General features: G+C 39.1%; 1 protein-coding gene across 1 annotated transcript in view; it reads left to right on the forward strand.

The window, feature by feature from the left end:
- elovl2 (ELOVL fatty acid elongase 2) overlaps positions 1-26,237 on the forward strand; it is a 66,920-nt gene that overhangs the window by 13,038 nt on the left and 27,645 nt on the right. Inside the window, exon 2 of the mRNA XM_079602679.1 lies at positions 3,970-4,033. Within this exon, the coding sequence (XP_079458805.1) occupies positions 3,970-4,033 (64 nt within the window). The remainder of the gene's footprint in view (positions 1-3,969; positions 4,034-26,237) is intronic.

Genomic DNA, 26,237 nt, shown 5'->3' on the forward strand with positions numbered 1-26,237 from the left:
AAACACAATCAAAGCTTCAAAAACACAGGAGAAACGGGACCTTTAATGTGTCCTGTAACAGGACACCAGGTTCTGCCAATGGGTAAGCTTCATTTGTGATGTTAGTTTTTGGGGGAGTTTCATATATAGTCTTTGTTGGGAGAGTGAGTTTGCTGGATTATTCATTAAATGCAATGAATTGTTAGTGTGTGTCTGATTGGTCCAGACGCTACAAATCCCCCCTTTCGAACGTTGTTGTCCGTGCTATAGACAACAATGAACGACTTTAAAGGTGCAGAACGATCAGACACCCTTCTGGTTTGTGTCTACTGGAGTGGTGGTTGTTCCATGGTGGGTGATATAGACAGTAGCTAAGTCCAGGTCTCTGCAGCAGGTGTCTTGCTGTGTCACCTGTCATCATGAAGTCAGTTCGTTTGAGGCAGGTGCTTGTTTGTGGCTGCAGGATGTGGTTATGGGTGTTGCGTAGTGTGGAGATAGTTTCATACTGACCTAGTACTGGTAGCAAAAGGGCAGCAGGTGGTCGTTCGCCCTTGGTTCTGCACTCAGTCACCAGGCGTCTGAAGTCTGCAGTGTTACTCTGCTCTGGTGGCAGTGCTGACTTGAGCTTGCCTGAGTTGTGTTGGGCAAGAGTCTGAGGTTTGTTTTTCCCAGTACTCCTCAGGTGAGTTCTGTTCAAGGAGCTCTTTTTGCAAGTGCTAGCAGCTCTTGTAACTCAGAAGCAGGCGTTTCCAGCTGTCTTTGTGCAGCCTCTGTTTGGCACCTGTGTGAAAGGTGTACCGGAGGATGTTGTTGTAGACTGCTGTGGGACGTCCTGTGGTGTTTGCTGGGTGAGGATGTTGTTTTTCATGGCTCCTCGCAGCGGTTGGTCTTGTGTCTAGATCTATGGCCACGGTGACTGTTCTGCCCTCTGCTGGCTAGGTCCTTTTTGTTGTTTTAAGGAGTCCTTGTGTTTGTTAAAGGCCTTCTGTGTCAGGTCACGCAGTTGTTGGATAGGCATTGTGTGGGTGCAGGCCATAATGCCTAAATGGTGACTCACCATAGGATGAAGGTTTCAGAGGAAAAGGCTCTTGAAGCTGGTGTCCTACTCCATCCCAGGTTCGTTGCGAGCTCCGAAGTAAGCTCGTCTGAGTCTGTGGTAGTAAACGTAGGGAGTTTCATGCAGACCGTTTGGTGTCTAGGTCAGCGATCAGTCCGTTTTCAGACTCTGAGAATTCCTTTATGATGGGTTGTTTCAGCTGCTGGTAGTTAGACTAGTTGTTTTCTGGCTGTTTCTCGGGGTACGGACCACATATGGATGTAGCTTGAAACGGATTTCATGTGCTTTTTTGGACTGACAATCTGAACGTAGCCTATGTCGGGATAAGAAATAGAAGGAAGAATTGCAGTAAGGGCTAGAGAAGCTAGCTTGTTCGGATCTTTACCACATATTAACTTTAGTTTGTCAAAATTTGGTGCTCTTTCCTGCTTACTAAGTCCTTCTCTATATGATTTCTCAGCTTCCGTGTGTTTTGTTCGTGGTTTATTAGTGTAACAATGTGTTCAGTAGTACATAAACAGTGCATGCTGTTGTTTACATCCGAGTGCCTCCATAATTCGGCCATCCGTGGAACAGCTGCGTCGTCATCAGAGGATTCTGATGCCACTCTGGAAAAGTTGCGCAGAATGAATTAGCCAGCTGCTTTTGAGTCGCTGTTGCGGTACTTTGATGCCATACATTAAGGCGGGCGTACACGGTGCGATTTTTGCTGTTTTTACGAGCTCGCAGATGATTTTTTCACTCGGGAGAAATCGAATGGAAATCGGTGATGCTCGCAGCATGTGAGAGGAATTACGAGCCGAGCCAAGTACGTTACGAGCACCTCCCGACCTCCCAATAATTTTTAAACATGTTTAAAAAATGTGGGGAGTCGGCCCGATTTTCCCCAGCGTATAGGCTGTCCCTATTGCCAAATCATACACAACCACGTCACAGGCTAGATCGATGGGGCTATACCTCAGTGGCAGCAACCACACAGTGTGCGCATTGTATATTGTTTCTCTCTCTCTCTCTCTCTCTCTCATAAGTTTTTATGTTGAACGGAATGCTACTGTTATCTGCTTTTCAACAAATCATTTGCACACACATTTCTGTCATCTCCCGCACAACATCCGACAGCGCGGACATCCGCCTAAGCAGCGGGGGCAAACACATCCGCCAGCGCGGGCAAGCAGGCCGCACCATAGGTATACATAATAAAGGCTAGATGTCTCGTCCGCGCTGCTGGCCAATGGAGGTCGACGTCCGCACCTGGCGGCCATCTTGTCACAGTCAGCTCGCTCACTCACCTTACATCAGGTACCACAGAGCCCGCCAGAAAGCTTGCCTGTGACAAGATGGCCACCGGGTCACAACTCCGCTGTAAGACATCTAGCCTTTATTATGTATATTTATGGGCCACACTCCAGCAGCGTGTGTGTCGACGCGGTCATTCTTATCGATTCCATAAAACAAAAGCATCAAACTAAAATATTGAATTTACTTATACACCAGGTATGACGTCACATCACTTTTCTTACCTGCAAGTTCAACAGAGACAACAATATATTAGTTTCTGTATCACAGTGTAGAAATAGCTGGCAGTGTGACTTCTTCAGGTCTCTGTGTTTAAAATTCGTGCAGTCGTCCCGTGTACCAGCTGCTTTAACGCGATTATCGGTTTAACTGACTCTTAACGTTTGCAATATCTCATGACCTCCCGAGTGTCCGAACTCGCACCATGTACGCCCGCCTTTACTTTCATGTGGCATCGCCACTGGCATGCACTTCAAGTCGGCTGGAGCTCGGTCTGCACAGTGCTGCATGAAGTCGAACAAGGCTAGTACAGGATACCAAACGAAACACAACATTACATTGACGAGAACGGACGGAGACTGAGGGAGAACAAAGGGACTAAATACATGGAGCAAACAAAGGAACTTGATAAGATAATTATCAGGGCACATGTGAATGACACAAACAATTAAACAGACTGGGGAAAACTAGGTCACGAGGAAACACAAAGAAACAGGGCATACATGTAACAGTCATGTAGGCATACAACTTTTTTATTTTTTCCTATTATACTGTAGGCCTATATTAAAACTCTGACACTGCTTTGTGAGTTTGGGATTATATCTGAGCTGCAGGTTCTAAATATATCAGTATGTCTATTTATCCACAAGTAATAACTAAATGAATCTGATATTGTTATTATTTGGAAAAATTCTAGCTCACATGATTTTGTTTTTACGTCTCTTGTTGTGCTCAGTCAATAAATATAACAGTGTTTTGTAAGTGAGACGGAAAATCATCAAGGTGTTGTTAAATGGTCTCTCTAAACAAATGTGAGTTACTATTTGAGTGACCACTTTACCAGATCCAAACAGAGAGAGACAGTAGGCAGAGAGAGAAGCAATGACCTGTAAAATGAGAGAGGGCGCTTTTGTCGAGAGTTTGCATTTCATCTCAGCTGTGTCCGCTTTTCAGCTCTTTCTGCTGATTAAAGAGAAATACAAGCCATTTCAGAGGAGGCATTTAAAACCATATTTATTTTTATTAGAGGAAAAAAAAATGTTTAGGCTTTTGGTTTGAATAATGGGGTCAAAATCAAAACAAGGTTTCAGACTTTCGAAATCTTTAGGCTACATTCATAACTCATGTACAGTATGAGTGTAAAATCTATATTGCTATTGTACATCATATTATCCCCTGAGCACTACTTATCCTACTTATGGTTTTATAATGTTTATTTGATCTGTCTAATTTTCCCCAAAGCAAGCATTCTATATAATCTGATTGTGTATGTATTGCTATGTCGGGCACATAGGTCAGTGGGGAATGGGAGACCTGAGACCGGTCACTGAGACCTGAGCAGACACAAGCCTGCATTATCAATACATCTTCAAGAGAAAATCTCATTTTTGTTTTTATGCTCTTTTCTTGTGTTTCAGAACCACTTTGAAAAGTTTGACAGGCTGTTGAATTATATAGTGGACAGCCTATTTGGAGAAAGAGGTTTGTACTTTTAACCCTTTTCTATGTTGATTTGATCAATTGTGCCATTTTGAACCATGTAGTTTAGTGCCATGCAGTTATCTCAAGTTTGCTTTCATTTAGTGAAATAATATACAACCTGCATCTGGAGACAAATGGTGTGAAGCAGAGTAAATAGTTATTATATTATTATGGTATATATTTATGTTCAAGTGCAACAGAAACTTATGAATCATGTATTTTAAAAGTTTAATGCAGTACAGAGTCAATCTTAACCAGTTCAAAGAATAGCCATATAATCAGCCCTATTTGGATGGGACTAGTCTTCTAAACAACGTTTGAGTCACAATTCTTGATGAGACCTGACGTCTGTTATTTCATGTATTTATTCAGACGGGTACATCTCTGTGTTTATTCAACACGTTCTCGATATGCATGCGAAAACTACGTATCATATGCACGTAAAAACTAATTTATGCGTATAAATTACACGATTAATACTATTCGTGCTAAAGATACGCACTTTCATGAGATCGGGCTGGTTTATTAGAGAGGTGGGAATGTGTTTTCTAAATGTGGGTATTACAGAAGGTTATATGCTGTGTTTGCGTGCATCACATGATGTATATTTATTTTAATGAGTAATTTATTGATATTTAAATAATATTTCAATTTAAATAAACTCCATATAATTTTTTTATAAGCGGTTGTTTAGAATAAACCCACATAAGTATGCAGAAAAATCTACACAAGTATCTTACCTGACACTGATATTAAAATGGGCAGTCTAAAGGCCAATGCCATTTTTACAAGATGTAAAATAAATCTCTGATGTCCCCAGAGTGTGTGTGTGAAGTTTTAGCACAAAATACCCCACAGATATTTATTATAAAGCATGTTAAAGTTGTCACTTTTTGAGTATTTTCAAAAACGCACCGTTTTGTGCCTCGCCCTTTAAATGCAAATGAGCTGCACAGAGGGCGGGGTTTCAAGAGCTAGCAGCTGCTATTACCTCATGCAGACACACTAAGAAACAATAAACTGTTCTGCCTTTAATGTTAAAACGGAGTCAGACAAAGATGGAGAGACTCAAGAAGAAGTGACAACACGTCTCTGAAAGGTTAGTTGATGAATTTATGTTGCTGATGTTGAGTTAACTATCTTCAATTAGTATATTCTGTCATGGTAATCTATAAATCGCTCGGAACTGTTGTGAGATGCACACAGAGTGACTTTCGATTGCATGTGAAAAGATGGATGCTAAAGTTTGAGCTGACTCACAAATGTACTCTTATACAACATATTTTCTTCTTCTCAATATGGACTGCTTCCCGGGGGCGGGGTTTATGTACATTTTAGACTTGCTGATGTCACTAAACACGGAGGAATGCCATGTAGTCCCTACCAGCCATTTGTTGCTTTTCTTTAAAAGCAAATATCTTTTAGAATATTTTCTATGCTTTGAAAAGTCCTTTGCTTTGAACTTTGAGCATTGTAACTTTGCAGATGTTGTTTATGCTCAAACAGCAACATTTCACACTAACTAAAGTTAGAAAAGTGAAATCATACTTCACCACCCCTTTAACAGTTTCCGTGATTTGGCGCTATTTATTAATTACATTTTTTATCAGATACCATCCATATTAACATGAAATGAAAGTATGCAGAAACTGAGTGTGAAACTGAGAAAAATTACTTTAAAGGTATCTTAATGTCCTGACAATTGAGTTAGGTATAATTGTCATATTTTGTAGTGTATACCTGTATTAACCTATCTAACAAAAAATGTTGAACTCAAATTTAACCTTTGACCCTTTTTCGGAAGTTACTGTATTCTGCCTTAGCATTGCCCACAAAATGACAATCGGTCATACCAAGGCAAAATACCTTAACTTCTATTTTATAGCACAATGTTATGATGACACTTAAAATGTAAGCAATATTAACCCTATTGGACTCACTATGATAAAAATGACTTCACATGTATCAACAAGAAGTTGAAATAGTGAGAATAGTTGGAAAAGTATGAATGGTTTTAATTAGCATGAATTTCATAAAAACAAAGTCAATTAACACCACTAAAGTATGAAATATGTGGAATATTTAAATGTTTTTTGAAAAGCTGATTCTAAAACTGAATTGTGTGTGTGTGTGTGTGTGTGTGTGAGTGAGATATTAAGTTGTTATCTCTTTATTTCTACATAATATCTCGTTATTTCAACATAATAAGGGGACATTCTAATCTGCATTAAGCCTTATAATGGTTTTCTATAGGAGGAAAATGCTTAACGTGTAATTAAACGCGTTGTGTTCATATTCTGAGCTCATCTGATTTTTTTTGTACATAGTAGGCTATAGCCTATACTTTATTATGATTCTAGTATCATAATGATTAATAAATGCACGCACAATTATCCGTGAACTTGATAAATGTTGCAGATATGTTTTACTATTTCCAAACAAATGCCTTCCAAGTTATGTGTGCAAAATTCAGAATTAAATGAACGTGCAGCAATTTGTACAAATAGAGAGTCTGTAGGCCTACGTGTTGTAGCCATTAAATAAGAGCATTTAGTTTCATATTTGTTAAAATATTATAATGTTATTTTTTTTCATCTATGTTGATTATGAAAAGTGAACAGCATGAGTAAGATAAAATGTGCAATATATCGGGAGACATGGAGAGGGTCAGACATGATTTTGATCACTTCATTAAGTTTTGTTTTGTAGAAAGCCTTTCTTTAAAGTGAATTTTGTTTTGTATAAATTGTATCTTAATTTTAATCAATTTTTCATCAACCAATTGCCTGGATTTAATAAATAAGAAGCAAATATATAGCAGACAATCTAATCATGACATGGAGGCGCGGGCGCGTCACTTGCATTGCTTGTGAACTGGAGCGCATCTCATCATAAATTAACTGAAACTCAGCGTATGCCTCACAAACATGAGAAATATATCTGTTATGCACCTGACCCGTGTGTCATTCTTACCCTGATCTTGGTGTTTACGTTTCAAAGCCATCTCCACCATTTTCCATTGAGAGTATGCCATTCTTCAATAATCAAAAGCAATCACTGTGAAACATGTGTGTGTCTTAGGTGATTTAATTGCTACAACTTATGTTAACTTATGTTACGGGCTTCTACCACAGTTTCCCCTTGGATTTTTGAAGTTACGCCAAAAAAAAAAATCGAATTCCTCCCAAAAAACAACCGAATTGAAACTTTATGTTTGTCTATATGATAAAACTTATGTTTATTGTCCTAAAAATTACAATAACTAATTTTTGCCCAAAATCGAAGTTACAACCTTTTGCCTTACCGTGCGTTCACACCGGCGAGCTCCGGCGGCGCGTCTTGGACGATGAGAGCGGCGAAGAAAAGTTGAAGTCAGGTCAACTTTATGGTAATGACTGAGCTATGACGCGGTTCGGCGGCAACCAGCAGCATCCAATCGGAATGTAGAAGTGCTCCGTTTGAGAGGATTCCAGAGAACGCAGTCCGTAAACTTTGGTTCAGACCACATTAGTTCCCAAGCAAAATAGAGGAGAGGTTGATCATTTGAATTTGATAAGAAGGCGTGCAACACTATTTATAGGCAATATTTTCGTGCTAGAACGTTTGTTTTTCAGAATAGCACTTAACCATGAACACAAAAGCCACACCACACAAATGGCTTTTAATTGCTTTCCTGTAGCTCAGTGGTAAGAGCATTGCGTTAACAACTCAAGCTTGTGGGTTCGATCCCAGGGGCTTGCACATACCTATGTATAAATGTATAGGATAATGCAATGTAAGTCGCTTTGGATAAAAGCGTCTGCCAAATGCATAAATGTAAATGTAATTGGTTTATTTAGTTAGCAAACATGTCACTATAATTGTTAAGTTCTTTCTAGTAATGGGCGATATAAACGATATGCGATATAAACGATACAAAATTGGCCTACGATAGAGATTTTAAATCTATCGCGATAATGCATGTTGATGACGCAATCTACCCGCGAAATTTAGAGCCACGAGCTGCAACCGGCTGAAACGCATCATATTCGTCGTCATCTTGAGTAAACATGGCTGAAAGCGAAACGGAGGAGCTGTTGAAAAAGATCGGTGCAACATCCATTATTTGGACTTGGTTCGGATTTAAGCCGTCCGACGAGCAGCAGCAAACTATACAGACTATACAGAGTGCGTGGGGCAACAGTTCGGTAACACACACGACTAATCTGTTCTACCACCTCAAAACGAAACATGTCACTGAATACCAGCGCGTATTCACAAAACAGTGGTGTAAACACAACATCTCTGTGTGTGCCCGATTTTAAGATTCGTTGTGTTTAACTGAGAAGACATCAGTTTTCTGCTCTTTGCATCTTTTGTGTCCTTTAAAAAAATAGCCAAACTAAAACTACATTTGATTTGGAGTGCCTTCTGCACTGTTTTGGACTTTTTACTGTCTATGGCATGGCACTACTGTAAATAAACTTTTATACTTGAAGCATTTTCTTTAGTTGACGTATAGCCTACAGGTGAAACTCGAAAAATTAGAATATCATGCAAAGGTAAAAGGTGAAACTAATATATTATATAAACTAATATAGTATATAGACTCATTACATGCAAAGTGAGATATTACAAGGCTTTATTTGTTATAATTTTGATGATTATGGCTTACAGCTTTATGAAAACCTTTTCACAATATTCTAATTTAGAATTTGGGGTTTTTATAAGCTGCTAGCCATAATATAAACATTAGGGCTACTTAAAGTTTCTGCAGCTAGTGTTCTTGAATTTTATTTATCTGCTACATTATGTTGTATAATTACAGTTTGCACAATAAATGTTCTCAAAACGACATACACCGTTTCTTTCTTTCTTTAAAAAAAAATATATTTAGCAGTTGTTTGGCTTTCCTTAGGGTCTGTGTAACCTGTTCTGAAATGGTTTTATTATAATTTATATATCGTGATATATATCGTTATTGCAAGAGGCTGCAATGTATATCGCAATATGGATTTTAGGCCATATTGCCCATCCCTAGTTCTTTCCATAGATCAATTTTCAGCAAAAAATAACGATCGACATATTGTTTGCTTTGCGGCCCCTTTAAATAAAGTTTTAAAAAAGACCAAGCATTCAATCTGCATCAGAGCGTCCACGAATCTTTCCACAGCGTCGTTGGCTCTCGCCGGCTGCGGTGTGAACGCACGGTTAGTGCGGCAGGATAGGTCATAGGCCAAAAAACAAATAAAGAGAAGCGTTAGGATAATACAATATCAGCAATCACAGACATTTACATTCAGATGGAATTAGATTTCTCAGATGACCATTGAGTTAGCCAAGAAATTTACCATTACAATGGGAAGAGGTCCCAAGAGCTGAGCATAATTGGTTGTTAACACTGGGAAGCTTTCTCTTTAGTGAGAAAGGAAAACTTTGGAGACCACATCCTACCCAAGGGGGAGATAAACATGTAAATAAATCCTATGGACTTACCTACTGTGGTGGGCTCCACCTACTAGGGAAGAGACTGCCATGCACAGAAAACGGAGCAGTTCTAGACTCAGCCCAAATGAGGCCAAATGCTCAGACAGTTCAGTGGCTCGCTTTTTCATTCAGAGCAGGGGCCCTTTCCCCCCTCAGAACCTTTCAGAGGATGTTAGGACTCATGGCCTCTGTATCGCCAGTACTTCCGCTGGGCCTGTTGCACATGCACTTCAGTACTGGCTGAAACCCCAGGTCCCAGCTCACGCATGGTGATCAGGTCGCCTCCGCTTCAAGGTGGACCATGGCTGCATCAGAGCCCTGGCCCCTTGGAAGGACCCCAATCATTATCAGATTGGAGTAAGCATGGAGCATCTTCGGCAAGGCAGAGGTCGACCTCTTCACCTCCGAAGGCAACTCTCACTACCCAATATTATTTACAAAGAACATGGATGTGCTGGCTCACGAATGGCCCAGCCCTCCCCCTTTATGCCTGTCCCCCGGTCACGCTGCTCCCCCAGGTCATCAAACGAATCAGGGTTGACAGGGATATTCACGCTCTTTTCTGCTGTTAAGCACATTCCACAAACAATGCAATCCTGAACGTTTACTAGCGATATAACACCAAAATACAGAACATTATTCACAAGACAGGAGAGTATTTAAATGAATGATTTAAATGAATTGCGTTCTCACAGTAATTTGCCCTGTTTTATACTATACTATACTATACTATACTATACTATACTATACTATACTAAATACTATACTATACTATACTATAAACATGATGATATGTTTACTTAAAGAACTCACAGGTATACCTGCAGTATAAAACTACTAAACTAGTAGTTTAGTCAAGTCAAGTCACCCTTAATTATATAGTGCTTTTAACAATATAGATTGTTTCAAAGCAGCTTTACTGAGATAATAGGAAATTAAAGTAACAGAGATTATTTTGCTAGAATAAAGTTATTGTCCAGCTAAAGTTAGTTTTGATTGATTCACTTCTGGCACAATGATCATTAGTTATTAACTTAGAGGCCGCTAACACGACACCGTTCTAACAGAAAACCCTTAAAGGGTTAGTTCACCCAAAAATGAAAATAATGTCATTAATGACTCACCCTCATGTCGTTCTAAGCCCGTGAGACCTCCGTTCATCTTCGGAACACAGTTTAAGATATTTTAGATTTAGTCCGAGAGCTTTCTGTCCCTCCATTGAAAATGTATATACAGTATACTGTCCATGTCCATAAAGGTAATAAACACATCATCAAAGTAGTTCATGTGACAATAAGTGGGTTAGTTAGAAGTTTTTGAAGCATCGAAAATACTTTTTGGTCCAAAAATAACACAAAACAAGACTTTATTCAGCATTGTATTCATCGCTCTGCTGCAGAATTTCAACGGCATCAACATTTATTCCATGTGATAATATTAAATCTAGAGTATGATTACGACAATGAGTAGGTCCTGACACCTGTTGTCTAACTCCAATAGAGTTAAGAATGTCTTTAAATCCCAATCCCAATGCATCTTTTTCGTTATCTACATGTATATTAAAATCACCAACAATTAGGGCTTTATCTGCAGCCAGTACTAACTCTGATAGAAAGTCAGCAAATTCTTTGATGAAGTCTGTATGGTGCCCTGGTGGCCTGTATACAGTAGCCAGCACAAATCTCAAACGTGATTTATCATTTACACTAGATATTAGGGCTGCACGATATGAGGAAAAGCTGCGATGTGCGATAACATTGTTTAATATTGCGATGACGATATGACTTGCGATAAATGTGATTGTTAACTATACTGTTCCCATATCTTAGTGCTTTAATAGGTTCTTTGCGTGATAGGTCAAACGTTTATTACCTGCCTGGTTCAGAATACACGATTTTAGCGCGATTTTGGCACGATCCGTTGTATGGGTGTCGTGGAGATTCGTAATAACGACAACGGGCGTCGGGACGCAAGATTCGATCGTTTCATCTCGTATAGTGTGTCATAGTGGGCGACAACCTACGTCGCGTCTGCGATGCTTCACGACAGAAAGACTATAGCATGTTTAATTCTTTAACGGTCCTCCACGACGGGTTGAATATGTGAGCGAGGCGAGACGTGAGTGAGTGCAACAGTGAGTGTGTGTGTGCGCCAGTGAGCGTGTGAGCGTATGTGTGTGCGTGCGTGCGTGAGTGAGTGAGCGAGCGAGTGAGCGAGCGAGGGACAGTGAGTGTGTGTGTTTGTGTGTCTGTGCGTGTTTGCGAGTGAATGTGTGTGTGTGACGGCACGCGATGACTGGTCGGAGAGCAACGTGTAGTCTGACATGTTTCTTGTCCACGACAAGATTTTAGGAGTCAAAAACTTGTAAGTTAGTGCTAATCTGAACCAGGCATTATTCATCGTGTCAGGCTGTCTGTTGCGATGTGTTCATCGCGGGAGTTCATATCGCGATGACGATGAAAATTCGATGTATCGTTCAGCCCTACTAGATATTGTTATATTAAAGGGAAAGTTCACTTTAAAATGAAAATTCTGTCATCATATACTCACCCTCAAGTTGTTTCAAACCTGTATGCATTTCTTTCTTCTGCTGAACACAAAGGAAGATATTTTGAAAAATGTCAGTAACAAAACAGTTACCAGGTCCCATTGACTTCCATAGTATTTTTTTCCTACTATGGAAGTCTATGGGACCTGGTAACTGTTTGGTTACTGACATTTTTCAAAATCTCTTTCTTTGTGTTCAGCAGAAGAAAGACATTCATACAGGTTTGAAACAACTTGAGGGTGAGTAGGCTATATGATGACAGAATTTTCGTTTGAAAGTGAACTATCCCTTTAAGCACCAACACTTAAAAATAATTATATTTGAAACTAGACTTCTTAGTAATTCTTAAAATATTACTATAAATTACAGCAACACCTCCTCCTTTGCCTTTGTGTCTGCTTCCCGGACAATGTTTGGAAGACTGTTCCAGAGTTTTGGTGCTAAATAGGAAAAGGATCTACCACCTAGCCTGGGTTTCCCCATACTGCCTTTGCGCAGCGCGATTTTATTCACGCTGAAAGGCAGTCTGGATACCATGGACCAGATTTTCGCCTCATCTAGGGAACCAATCACAGAACGGGGAGGGAGCAGCAAGACGATGACGACATCTATGTGACACAACTAAGCAGTTTGTTTATATCCATATATACCTTCGACCCTCATGTTTATCTTGCACAAACGGCAATAGTCGCTGAACGTCATTGTTTACACAAAAATATCTTACCCATCGTTTTCTTCCTTGTCTAATTTCTTTCGCTCTACATACGTCATCTGGTATAATGGAAACGATTGGCTATGAGCTACGTACAGGCGCATTTGATAGACATTCTTAGCACCCAATAAACGGCGCTGGGCATTCGTAAACCACGCCTCAAATACGAGAAAACGCACATGTGGTTCCCAGACCCAAGTCTCAACGAGAATTATCTACCACCAGCAGTCGATTTTGATATTCTAGTCATTATCAACTGGCCAGCATTTTGAGATCGCAATAGACGTGACAGACTATAATGCGTTAAGAGGTCACTCAAGTACTGGGGAGCTAAACCATTTAGTGCTTTGTAAGTAATCAGCAATATTTTAAAATGTATATGATGTTTAATAGGGAGCCAATGCAGTGTTAACAGAACCGGGCTAATATGGTCATACTTCCTGGTTCTGGTAAGAACTCGAGTTGCTGCGTTTTGAACTAGCTGTAGTTTGTTTATTAAGCGTGCAGGGCAACCACCCAGTAGAGCATTACAATAATCTAGCCTTTATGTCATGAACGCATGAACTAATTGTTCCGCATTTGTCATTGAGAGCATATGACATAATTTAGATATATTTTTAAGTTGTAAAAATACGGTTTTACAGATACTAGACATGTGACTTTCAAATGTTTACTGAGAGTATACTTCATAGTGTACTCATAAACAAAAAAATGTGCAACAAGTATTTGACTAGTAAACTATCCGTATACAAGTTTACTTGTTGTTGCAGTTCAATAAAAAAAAACTTAGTTGTAAACTAGTTGTGTACTCATATACTAAAAAGTTTACTTTTATACACTAAAAAGTATACTTTTATACACTGAAAAGTGTGATAATTTAGTCCCAAGAAGTAAGGAAACAGTGCACTTACAAGTTATACTTCTAGTACATTGATATATTTACCACTCAAAGTATACTTAAAATACATTTTGGGTGCTTCTCAATTCTTATTTTTGCATCTTCATTTCCTTTCCTCGCTTCCTTTCTCGCGTCTCAGCTCCACCCCCTGTAGGATATGAGGGAAGGCTGCAAAGAAAGAAAATGAGGACGGAGGAATCAAATGAAAGGGGGAGGAGAATTTATATGTGCGTCATTTTTAGTCAATAAAACACTTCTGCAAAGGATACACCTGTGCATCCTCGCTCATAACTCCTCTGGAAGCCTCCTCACTCCTCGATCCTTGAGGTGCAATTATAGAATTGAGATGTCCTTCAAGATGGCTGAGCTCAATCGGTTTCCGTGTCATAGGATGGAGGACGGAGGAGCAAGGAGACGAGGAGGGATATTGAGAAGCACCCTTGAACTTTACAGTACTTAAGTATACTTAATAAAATATTTTTTGTAAGGGTCTACCTTGTGTCTGCTGAATAAGACATATTGTACAGTATAATGCGATTTATTGTACAGTATATTGCAATGTCTTTACTTTACTTCCAACTCTGGTCCAAAGTCCGATGTACAGTATTAAGTTGGAAATAGAAAGAGCTTTGCTTCACTTTATGGACTCATTACTGATAACTATTTAGCTGTAAGCAAAGTTGCTTATGTTATGTCTGACACAACAAAACCACTACCCATTATCTCTCGCTCCAAATTAAATGTCTATGACCTCTGTGTGATAGGTCATTAAATGTTGCTCATCTATTTTTTACATAGCAAGGTCTATCATTAAACCCTAGATGGCGTGGGCTGATGGGTCCTTAATGCAGCCTGCAGACAATCACATCATTAACCTACCAACACGATCTCATGAAAGTTCGTATCTATACCCCGAATGTTATTTCTCGTACCATTTAAACGCTAAAAATGTTAAAACTAGCATATGCTAGCGTATCATATACACGCAAAAACTGCGTATCATATACACGCAAAAACTATTTTTGGCGTATAAATGCCACGAGAAATACCATTCGTCGTATAGATACGCACTTTCATGAGATTGGGCTGTAAACTACACGGCACAAGCTGATTGGTTCAGGTTGCAACTGTAGCCTATGAGCTTGCTGCTCAACATTTAAATTGTTGGACACTGTTTGCAGCACTCTTTCCATTTGATTTCAGGTTTTGCTTATACATATATAAGCTCCTTCAGTAATATTAGCAGCTATCGCGTTTCTCAGGAGCTAATTACACTCCTCCATCCCCAGCTCCTCCTCTCGTCAGTCAGGATTTGGCATTCTGATTCCCCTTGAATCAGAATAAATTCTCAAATTATGTTGTACTTTAAAATCTCGAATTAATGATATCTTTTATACATTTATGTTGGTTCTGTTCTGTTCACCCTAAGGGAATTGTATACCCTAATTGTTGCTCTCCCTGCTCTTATCCATGTTTGGCTGCATGGATGCACAGGGAGTTCTTGGCCAGAACAGAACCATACTGCCAGTCCGAAGTGTTTGCTAATTGTCAATATTTTACGATAGTGGTCCTGACAGAAACTCTAATTACAAGCATAGATAAATGCAATATAACAAAGTTACAAATAAAGGAAGGTCTAACTGTAGTATTTATGTACAGAAATGTAATTAGGCCGAAGTGTAGTGTTCACTGTATAAATTAAATATAGATTAATCTTTGTTAATGCTGTGTTTTGTTTCTTTGATTAACATTAATGACATAGACAGTAGCAGGTATTTATAGGCTTAAGTTATTTTAAGACCTAATGCACGGCCCCAATATGATACACATCCGATTTCTTTCTGAACTGTTTACGTTCATAATCGCAGCCGACTGTGTTTACGAGAATACTTGCTGAGACGGGTAATCTGACATAATTTTGTGTTTATGTGTCTGTTCAGGCGCAGGGAGATTCAAAGGAGGAATCAAGGAGGGATTCGCTCGCTGTCTGAAACTCGCCTTTCTGTGTGCGCGGGCTTCGGGTGTGCGGATGTGCACACAGATAACAGCACGCGAGTACCGAATTGAGTTCTCTGTTGTCTCGTCTTGCGCTGGAATGGTTTTAAATTGCTTGAATGTGTAAATTGGCAAGACAAAATCACATACGTGCCGAACTGTAGGGCCTGGTCTGTACGGATTACGGATCAACTATGATCTTCTTAACCCCCGGCTGGACGCTTAGCAGATGTTGCGGTGAACTAAGGACGCTGAGTCACGCATTTGGCTAGTAAGTCAATCATGCAATGTAAATCATATTATCATATTAATATGCAAATGAAATGTATTCGCCTGATTTGCAATATGGAAGTACGCGAGGAGCTGCATTTTCAGCAGAACGAAATGAATTTAGAACTAAAAACATCAACACAACGCACTCCGATTAAGAAATAAATTATTATTGCCGTTTGATCCATCAGTTTTCAAATCATCATTTGAATATCACAACATCGTTGTCTGTCAAAAAATAACGTGCACAGTGTTTACGAGAAGCAGAGGTCCAGCGAGGACACTTCATTTCCTGGAAAACCCACACTACCGGATGTTTTGAATGTATCGTCGCTTTTCCGGGAATGGCAGAAAATGGCGAATGGCAGAAAATATATATAATATATATATATATATTATATGCACTCAAAAGGGTATTGGTTTTATAATGATGCATTAGAACTACACTGGCAGCATGGATGTCACAGGGCACAGGGCCCTATTTTAACGATCTGAAACACAAGTATCAAACGCAAAACGCAAGTAACTTTGTGGGCGGATCCCGATGCAAATCTAAAATGGGTTGTTCTGAAGTAACTTGGTGTGGTTTGGGCATAACGTCGTGCAATAAACCAATCAGAGCGTCATCTCACATTCCCTTTAAGAACAGGCGCACTTGTTCCATGGCATATTGCTATTATAACGGCGGATTTCCTGGCCTGCTCCAGGAACGTGTGTGTTTCACTCCTACCCGTACCCGCAATGTTTGTATCCAATTTCAGCTTTTAGAAATGTTGTAGAAATTGTGTAAACATTTCATAAACATTTGGGCTATGCTAAATGTTCAGAATAACATAAATAAAACTTTGCGTATAATTAAACTGACCATAAGATAACGTAATGCTAGCCCCACAAATGTCAAATAGCTTATTATTACCCTTATAAAACTCTGTCAACTGTTAAAACAAAACTAAAACATATTTAAACCTATGCGTAACAACACACATACACCTAACCATAACAGTTAAACTCTGGTAACCTAACAAGGCACAATATTTAATTGAATTAATTAAAAATAAATAAACATTAAAATTTTTTAATATAAAGCAAATAAAATAAAAATAAAGACCTCACAGATATCACATGTATTTAGCTAATTAACATATAGCAAAAAGAAAATAAATAATACTAAGTACTTAAGTAGTACTTAAGTTAGTACTTAATGACAGAATTAAATAATTAATCACTTGTCCTGGCCTGCTATGGAGGAAGAGAATGTTACTGATCGAATACAGTGAAAATATCAAATAGCAGGACGGTGGGACCGCCCACTAGCCTGGGAAAACCCAGACCACTTCCGGCAAATTTAGATTTGCTCTGCAAGTGGGTCTGGCAAAGAGCCCATTGAAACCCATTTCCAATCCGTCGAAATCGCGGCACCAATCAGAAACGTTGGGGCGGGCTTTACACGATGACGACAGAGCAGAGACGGTGACGCAGATTTTGTACATTACAAAGATGGATGCCGCCGTGGAACATCACAACATCACTCGTTCGAATCAGCTATCGCGTCTGTTTCAAGCGATTTAAAATTGTCATTTTCGTTAACACAAACAGAGACTTGCTGAGAGTCTCGAGATGTTTCTCCGTCGCTCTGCATACGTCATGTCATTCATCGCTCTGATTGGTTTTAGATCTATCCGACGTCCGTTGGAGACGCAAATGAATTGTCTATGGAGCTTTGCCAGACCCTAACTCAGTTACAACTGAGAGTGGTCTGGGTTTTCCCAGGCTAACCGCCCACTCTAGCAAAGATTAAACCGCCCTCTACCATGGGATCCCAAACCCAATGCAGCCCTCTACTCCCTTCAGGACGCTTAAAGGAACACTCCACTTTTTTTGGAAATAGGCTCATTTTCCAACTCCCCTAGAGTTAAACAGTTGAGTTTTACCGTTTTCGAATCCATTCAGCCGATCTCCAGGTCTGGCGGTAGCACTTTTAGCATAGCTTAGCATAGATCATTGAATCTGATTAGACCGTTAGCATCTCTCTAAAAAAAATTACTTTTTTGTCACCTATTTACTCACCATTAAGCCCTAGGTGTATATGACTTTCTTGTTTCAGACGAATACAACGCGGGAGTTGACACTTCCGAGCTTGATAATGGCAGTGGATTGCAACCATCAGTATGAAGCTCAAAAAAGTGCATCCATCCGTCAAAAACTAAATCCATAAACGAAGGCCTTCTGAAGCAAAGCGATATTTGTGTATGAAAAATATTTATATTTAAAACTTTATAAAGTAAAATAACTAGCTTCCGACCAAATGAACATACGGAGTGTAAAGCACAACTTATGTGAGTAATGCGACGTACTGCTGATATTTATGCTACGCCATGACGCACTACACTACTTCCAATGTTGTTATGGTAGTAGAGTATGGTTGTATGGTCGGAAGCTAGAATTTTACTTTGTAACATGTTAAATATTAATATTTTTTGCAGAATAACCAACCCCACCATGATTTTTGAAATTATAACAACATTTTTTTTATATAATAAATTAAAATAAGCATTTTTAAATAAATATTCTTCAAGGTTTTACTTGTCCCCCCCAACTGTCTACTTGAATTATTACAATATCTGACACTTCAGTTCAGTATATATAGAAAAGCCAAAAAAATATCAAAATTACAACTAAAAATGCTAAACCTGAAATTTATGCTACAAATATTTTATAATGTCTAAATAGATATCTGAATGCATACTGATGGATAACGTAAATGAACCGATCTTTTACACCCAGGAGAACAGTTAATTTGCTCTATAGGGGTATAAGGCCATCTAGTGGCAAGAGTCATGAAATATCATGTTATATTATTATTTTCCACAAGAGGTCGGCAGAAACATAGAGACACCCCATGTGAGATATTTTGAGCTGAATTAAAAGGCGTATCCATGAAATTCGTTATTTTTATAAAATCTAGTAATTTGAAGGTTAATAAGAACAACAACAACAACAAAAACTCCAAAAAAGTTGCATTAAAATAGAAAAAATATTATCAAAATTAAATTAAATAAGCTTTCTGGACAAAAATAAAGTATACTTTTAGGGCTTCAGGTAATTTTGACCCACAAGGGAAGGATTTCACAAAGTGCGAGGGAAGGAAAAAAAACTGTATATAATATAATATAATACATATTTAATATAAAGTATTTATAATATTATTAAAATATAGATGATATAATATATGAACCTGGCACAAAACAGTTTGATGAGGTAGCAGTGATTTTTTTCACTCAAATTTACACATTAACTTTGTGTTCTTAAGCAAAAAGGTTACTTGGATTCAGATCTTGTGAACTAGCCCATAATCAGTTTGGTTTGAATCTCTGTTGTGTCACAATTAGGGGTGTAACGGTACACAAAAATCACGGTTCGGTACGTACCTCGGTTTTAAAGTCACGGTTCGGTTTATTTTCGGTACAGTAAGGGAAAGAAATGCAAACATTAAACTGCAGGTTGTTTATTACTATAAACTTTTTTTAACAGTTTGTTTACACTTTTTTAAACACTTTTTAATAAAATATAATAACATATATATAAAATAAAAAAAGAATAAGAAATAAAATACTGCTGCAAAGTTCTCCACTAAATAAAATACTCTCAGTCTCAAACCAATATCACATAATAAAATATAATGAAAAATATAAATAAATAACTATGATTACAGTGCAGCATTACCAAACCCAGCTTGTAGGCCTGCTCATATTTAAAAAATAAGGCTGGGAATCGATAAAAAAATGAAGTAATTAATTGCACAATTTGCTGTTATAAATTGCAATTCCTCAAATATATATAACTATACCAGCTCAGCAAATAGAAGTGTACTACTGAGAAATTTCACCTTATTTGAGCGGACTTTGCTTTTCCAGTGCGTGATCGGTACATGATTGGAGTGTTTGGGCCGTTAACGACAGAGCAGAACGCGCAGCGCAAACACGGACTCGAACATTGAGCAGAGAGCGCAGCGGGCCGACACACACACACACACACACACACACACACACGGAACGGAGAGTGCGGCGGCGCACGCAGAGCGGAAAAGCTTTTTTTCGCCCTGCAGTCTATTTCATTGGTTTAGGTTACAGTGACGACGGGTAAAACACTGGTAAAACTTTAGAATCAGCTGCAGGGCGGGATTTGCGCCGAACGCGGAGACTTCCGCCACTTAATATGTTCGTGTGGAAACACGAAAATGTACCTATGTTCCGCACACAAAATATTGCATTCAGTCATTCGGTACACACGTGCACCGAACCGAAAGCCCTGTACCGAAACGGTTCGGTACGAATACACGTACCGTTACACCCCTAGTCACAATACTACTTCTATTACTAATATCACTCAGATAACTAGAGTACTTTGTACAGCAATGTACCAGCATGTCATATTTGGTTCAGGCAATACTATGTCCAATAAAGATTAGGAGCTGGCAATATCCAATTTTTTGGTCCCCATGAGGAAAACAGCTTATAAAACATGTGACGGTTTCACAGTTTTTCTGCGTTTTACTGTGTGCTGCACCACTTGTAAGGGGTTGGTAATGTTGTGGCTTCTGCCGCCTCTGTGAAAAATCACTCTCAAAGTCTTGGGGGTTTTGATGCCAGAAGATATACTTTATTATCAGAGATATAATATCTCAGATATTATCAATGATATAAAGAGTTGGTTTTTAAAGCAACTGTAGCATCTGGGTTTGTACTCGCTTGTATACATATACATATGATCTACTAAGGCGTGGCTAATACATTCCATACATGTCACTGTTATTTATCATATTTTTACTATTTTGTTCTGTGACTCCAGTCTGTTGTTTAAAAGAAGTAACCTTCAGTCTCTTGTATGTTACGTGTGTGAGCATGTGTAATACGTTTTCTAAATTCGACATATAGCCTCTTTAACACCTACCTGTGAAATAGTTGTCTATAAATCATGTCGAATGAATAATAGGTCGAAAGCCTCTAAACAAATGATGCTGTATTGTAATCTGACATTTGATGGTGGTACCGTTGTGTTGTCCTCTATTATCAGTAGGGTTGGGAATCGAAAATCAATTCCAATTCTGAAATAGTATACTTGTTATAAAATTAGATTTTCGATCCCTTTGTGTGTATTTTAATGTGATTTTAAACCATTCGAGAGCAAGATTTTTATTTATTACATTTATATTAGTTAGTTAGGCTAGTTATTTTTGCTGTGGTATTTTTATTAAAACCATATAGGTAAAAGTTCCTTGTGTAGGTTTTCTTTAGCCTGTTGATTTTTAAGTTCTTTTTTATTCTTTGCTTACAGTAAAGTAGGTAATACCTTTGCAGCAAACATCCTGATGCCATCCAACCTGCTGAGAGTAAATATGTGCTGCACGCTTTCTTCTTAATAACAAAATGAACAACAAAAATGACAGCATGGAGAAAGCGGTAGATAAGAACATATCTGATCATAGCGATTTAGATATGTTTGCACCAGCTCTGCGATTCACTGGCATGAGACTACAGACTAGGTCTGGTTGTGAGACAATTTGAATGAATCCCTTTTCTATGAATGACATTGACATTACAGTACAGAATAGCTCTTTTTGCATTATCCTGAATATTGTATAAGCATTTATTTCATGACTCGGGAGCGTGCATAACCGTCACGTCCTTTTTGATTTTCCCAGAGAAACAGGCCTGAATCCTTCACATAAAAAGAAGACCTTCCCCCACTTCCTTTCATAGACAACCTAAGTCAGGGAAGGTTTAATTTTTTAAGTTTGGTTACAAGCTGTTCACACATTGGCAATACAAAAAGCGATAAATGCATGAAATGTTTTACATATAGCCCCTTTAACCTGCTAATGCATACAGCCAGCAACCCCTCAACCAGTGCCTAGGTCAGCTGCAGAGCCATCAGCCAGGGACCAACTCTCACTGACGTTTCCATCCTGGAATCTCTCCTGGAGGTACGGTGATGATATCTAGTGGCTGAGTTGATAACTTGCTTTATTTACACTGGTTTGATTAATTCAGACCAATTTGCGGATCGGGAACGATCACCAACACGAGAGGTGTAATTTATGCCATGAACAGTGCAATGGTGAGGCCAGAAATTTGAAAGTGAGTAGACCTTGGTAAAAGATGGTGGACCTTAATGCCTACTCTCAAATCACATCATTTTACAATTCATACAATACAAATAATTTGACAAATAAGATTTGTTAAATGTGATTTATTGTCAGCCAACAGTTTCATGAAACCAGCTAAATGCATTTATAAATAAAATAACCAATGAACAGAATAAGAAAAATAAACAAAGGTAAATAATCATAAAAGGAATGTGTGTAAGGCTGGGCAAGGCTTAGTACCCTGGCAACTGGCTTGAGACTAGTGTGGAATTTTCTCACTCAAACCACTGCATTCTGCTTCTGATTGCTTTTATAGGTAAAAGCTGCTTATAACTGCTGGTCTAGGATATTATTTTCCGTAATAATAGCATATTGGTGATTTGGCCAACGATCCAGTGAATATCTGAATATCTTTGATGCACTGGAGAGCATCAAAGGTTTATTTTTACAACGTGTTGTGCAATTTAGCCAATCACAGACATATCTGTTGATTTCTTAAACGCAATGACCAATCAGCAGTGTTTAAGCAAGATTCCACTCGCTGCTCAAAGCCAGAGGGAGGGGGATTGCAAGAGTAGGTGAATGTGTTAAGTGTAGATCAGAGCGGGTGTGGGGTTTGAGACTGGGCTTGTCAAATCTGCAATAAAACCCATTCAGATTCTCAGCCAGTTGTTGATTCTCCACGGATTGTGGGGGTGGTATCTTGTACTTGGTGATTTTCCACAGACTTGTTCATACTGATACCGCATCGGTTACTGAACTGAAAACTGTTTTTTAAGCTTTTCATAGTAGCATTTTTAGCCACGTTTATTTATTTAATTGTGCAGTGTAGACAGCTTCATTGATTTTAACAGAACTTCTTGAAGTTGCGGGTAATTGCTATTTTGTACAGCAGCATGTCTTATGCTGGGTACACACCAAAATATTTTTTACATCTTATAAGATTTTCAAAATGTGATAGACCACAAACATGAGGACAAAAAAATCCTAGATTTAACCTTTTCGCTCCTATAGTGTGTGGTGTGCCATGATATGACAAAGACAGCACACCATACACAAACAGATTTTCAACCAGAGTCTCGACTGTGAACACAGGAAATATCACAAAATCTCGCGAGACTTCAGAATAAGCAAGGCGGACAATGCAGGAAGAAATTGCGATGATAGTGTTTGGAATGATTTTCACAAATTAATTGGAAAGAAAACATTGTACCCGGCATTATATAGAATACAGAACGATATTCAATCTTTATTTATTCTTTATTGTCTCTTTAGAAAGAGTTCTTTAAACCCTCTTTAGAACCTTTAACACTCAGCTTCCTGCAGAGGGGTGTGTGTGTGTGTGTGTGCGCGTGTGTGTCTTCCATCATCTCGCTTTCTGATTGGATATTGTTTCACGTGATAATCTCCAAAGCGTGCACGTGCTTGTCCTCAGGGTTCCCCCCACACATCAGGATTTCAGATCGTAAATATTCAATGTTCTTCCGAGCAGGTTCGGACACTCTTAACACACTTCACACCAAGGGAAAATCTGATAGGATAATCTGTAGAACCATCAAAATAATCGGGACATAGCTAGGATTGTCAGAAGGGGGGAAATCAGCCCAAAATCAGCCAGATTATCTTTTGGTGTGTACCCAGCATTAGTTGCTCACTGCAGCATGTTTTCGTATGTATAAGCAGTAGCAAGTTCTGTACTTGTTTTGCAGCAACAGCAATAACCAACAGCAGCAGCGTAGCAGATCTATTCCATCAACACCAAACATATCAACATTGTCATATCCATTACTATTCCAAACACTTAGAGTTTTGTTGACAGAACTAAGATAAGTACAATTTTTTGTGAAATTTTATTTGGGTCCAAGAATCCAAATCTTAGAAGAAAAACCTCCCCAAAATTAATGAAAAGAACCTCCCCAAAATTAATGAAAAGAATCTCAAGAAAACAAAACATATCATGCCGTCTTGAACATTCTAAAAAAAACAATGAAAAATGGTCTCCTTCATTTTACAAAAAGGACAATCACTTGATACATTGGGATTAATTAAACTCACAAATGCATTTACAGCAACTGCGCCATGTAAAACTCTCCATTGAATATTGACCAGCAGCCATATCACCCTGTAGCCCAAGACTGGTTGCCCACTGAAGCTAAGCGGGGCTGAGCCTGGTTAGTACCTGGATGGGAGACCTCCTGGGAAAAACCAGGTTGCTGCTGGTAGAGGTGTTAGTGAGGCCAGCAGGGGGCGCTCACCCTGTGGTCTGTGCGGGTCCTAACACCCCAGTGTAGTGACGGGGACACTATACTGCCAAAAGAGCGCCGTCCTTCGGATGAGACGTTAAACCGAGGTCCTGACTCTCTGTGGTCATTAAAAATCCCAGGATGTCCTTCGAAAAAAGAGTAGGGGTGTAACCCCGGCATCCTGGCCAAATTTGCCCCTTGGCCGCTGTCCATCATGGCCTCCTAATCATCCTCATATAGTAATTGGCTTCATCACTGTCTCCTCTCCACCAGTAAGCTGGTGTGTGGTGGGCGTTCTGGCGCAATATGGCTGCCGTCGCATCATCCAAGTGGATGCTGCACATTGGTGGTGGTTGAGGAGATTCCCCCCTTCTATGTAAAGCGCTTTGAGGTCTCAGATAAAGCGCTATATAAATGTAACGAATTATTATTATTATTATTAATATCACCTGTGCGTTTTTAAATTGGTGGTTTGTATAGAACTCTCCAAACAGGTTTACTTTCATCATCTATTCCCAATTTCTCTCTCCACACTGTATTACTGCGTTCGTTTAAATTTGCTTTTTAAAAACTTTTACAAGACATTTATACAAAACTTTACTCTGAACATCCTGCAAACTTAACCCTTCTAGCCCCCTCAGGTTCAGAAAAGGCCCAAACGGTTCTTTGAGATTGGGACTCAACTATTTTCTTCCTCTGTGAGTTTCTGTTTAAAAATGTCCAGAATTTTTTCTACACGCCGTACCGACCACACACCCTAGATATGAGGCCATGGACTGAGCATTATTCAAGCCAGAACCAGCAACGTCCAACAAATGATGCAGCTTTAATGTCTTAGTGGTAATTAAACAATGAAGCAGTCCAGGTGTAACTTAACAAGTAACATCAAACTGAGCTCCATGTACAACAGGTTCCTCCAAAAGCCAGTACAACGAGGAAGTCGCCTCCAACCTACGTTTTTCAAATAAGTCCCAAACTTTAAAAAGTCCCTTATAAAAAGTAGTCAGTCTGTTGCACTGCAGCTTACTCGAGGTTTAGGAAGACCATGGGACCATTTACCACTTCACGTTTGGACCAATTATCTTTGGCAGAGGAAATTATACCAAATTTGTTAAAAATGTCTTTAGGAAGATCAACATCATTTTACCCTTTAACCAAAACAACAATATAATCTGCATATGCAGACACCTTAAAATTGGCTCCAGAGCAAGGTATGGTCCAACCTTCAATGCGTCCTCTGATCTTAACCAATAAAGTTTCAATGGCAAGAGCATACAACATTCCTGGAAGTGCACAACCTTGTCTAATACCCCTGTTAATTTTAAAAGGAGCACTAAGACCACCATTCATTTTCAGTACACTCTCAACATCCTGGTACAAAACCCTAATCATGGCAATAAAACCAGAGCTGAACTCGAACTCCTCTAGCATGCGCCAGAGATAGCTGTGCTCAACCCGGTCAAATGCCTTTTCCTGATCCAGATAAATGAGACCAGTGTCTATGTCCAATAGCCTAGAGACGTCCAAAATATTCCAAATTAGATAAACATGATCAAAAATAGACCTGTTAGGCACACAGTAAGTTTGATCACGGTGAATAACCTGCTCAACTACCTCCCTCAACGTAATGGCCAAAGCTTTAGAGAAGAGCTTTAATCAGAGCACAAAAGTGAAACAGGGCGCCAGTTCTTTATTTCTTTTAAATCACCTTTTTTGGGTAACAGGGTAATGACTGCCCTCCTACAGAAACGGGGGGAAACACATACAGAGGGCAGCTGGGCCACGCATGGGCCAGCGCATCCCTGTCCTTCGAAAAGAACACTGCGCAGTGAGAGTTGTTTCTTGAGGCAAAAAGATCGACTTTGGCCTTGCCGAACACACTCCAAATCAGACGAACCGTCTGAGGGTTTAGAGACCACTCGCCTAG

The sequence above is a fragment of the Phoxinus phoxinus genome (genome assembly GCF_949152265.1).
Source record: "Phoxinus phoxinus genome assembly, chromosome: 24".
NCBI lineage: Eukaryota > Metazoa > Chordata > Actinopteri > Cypriniformes > Leuciscidae > Phoxinus > Phoxinus phoxinus.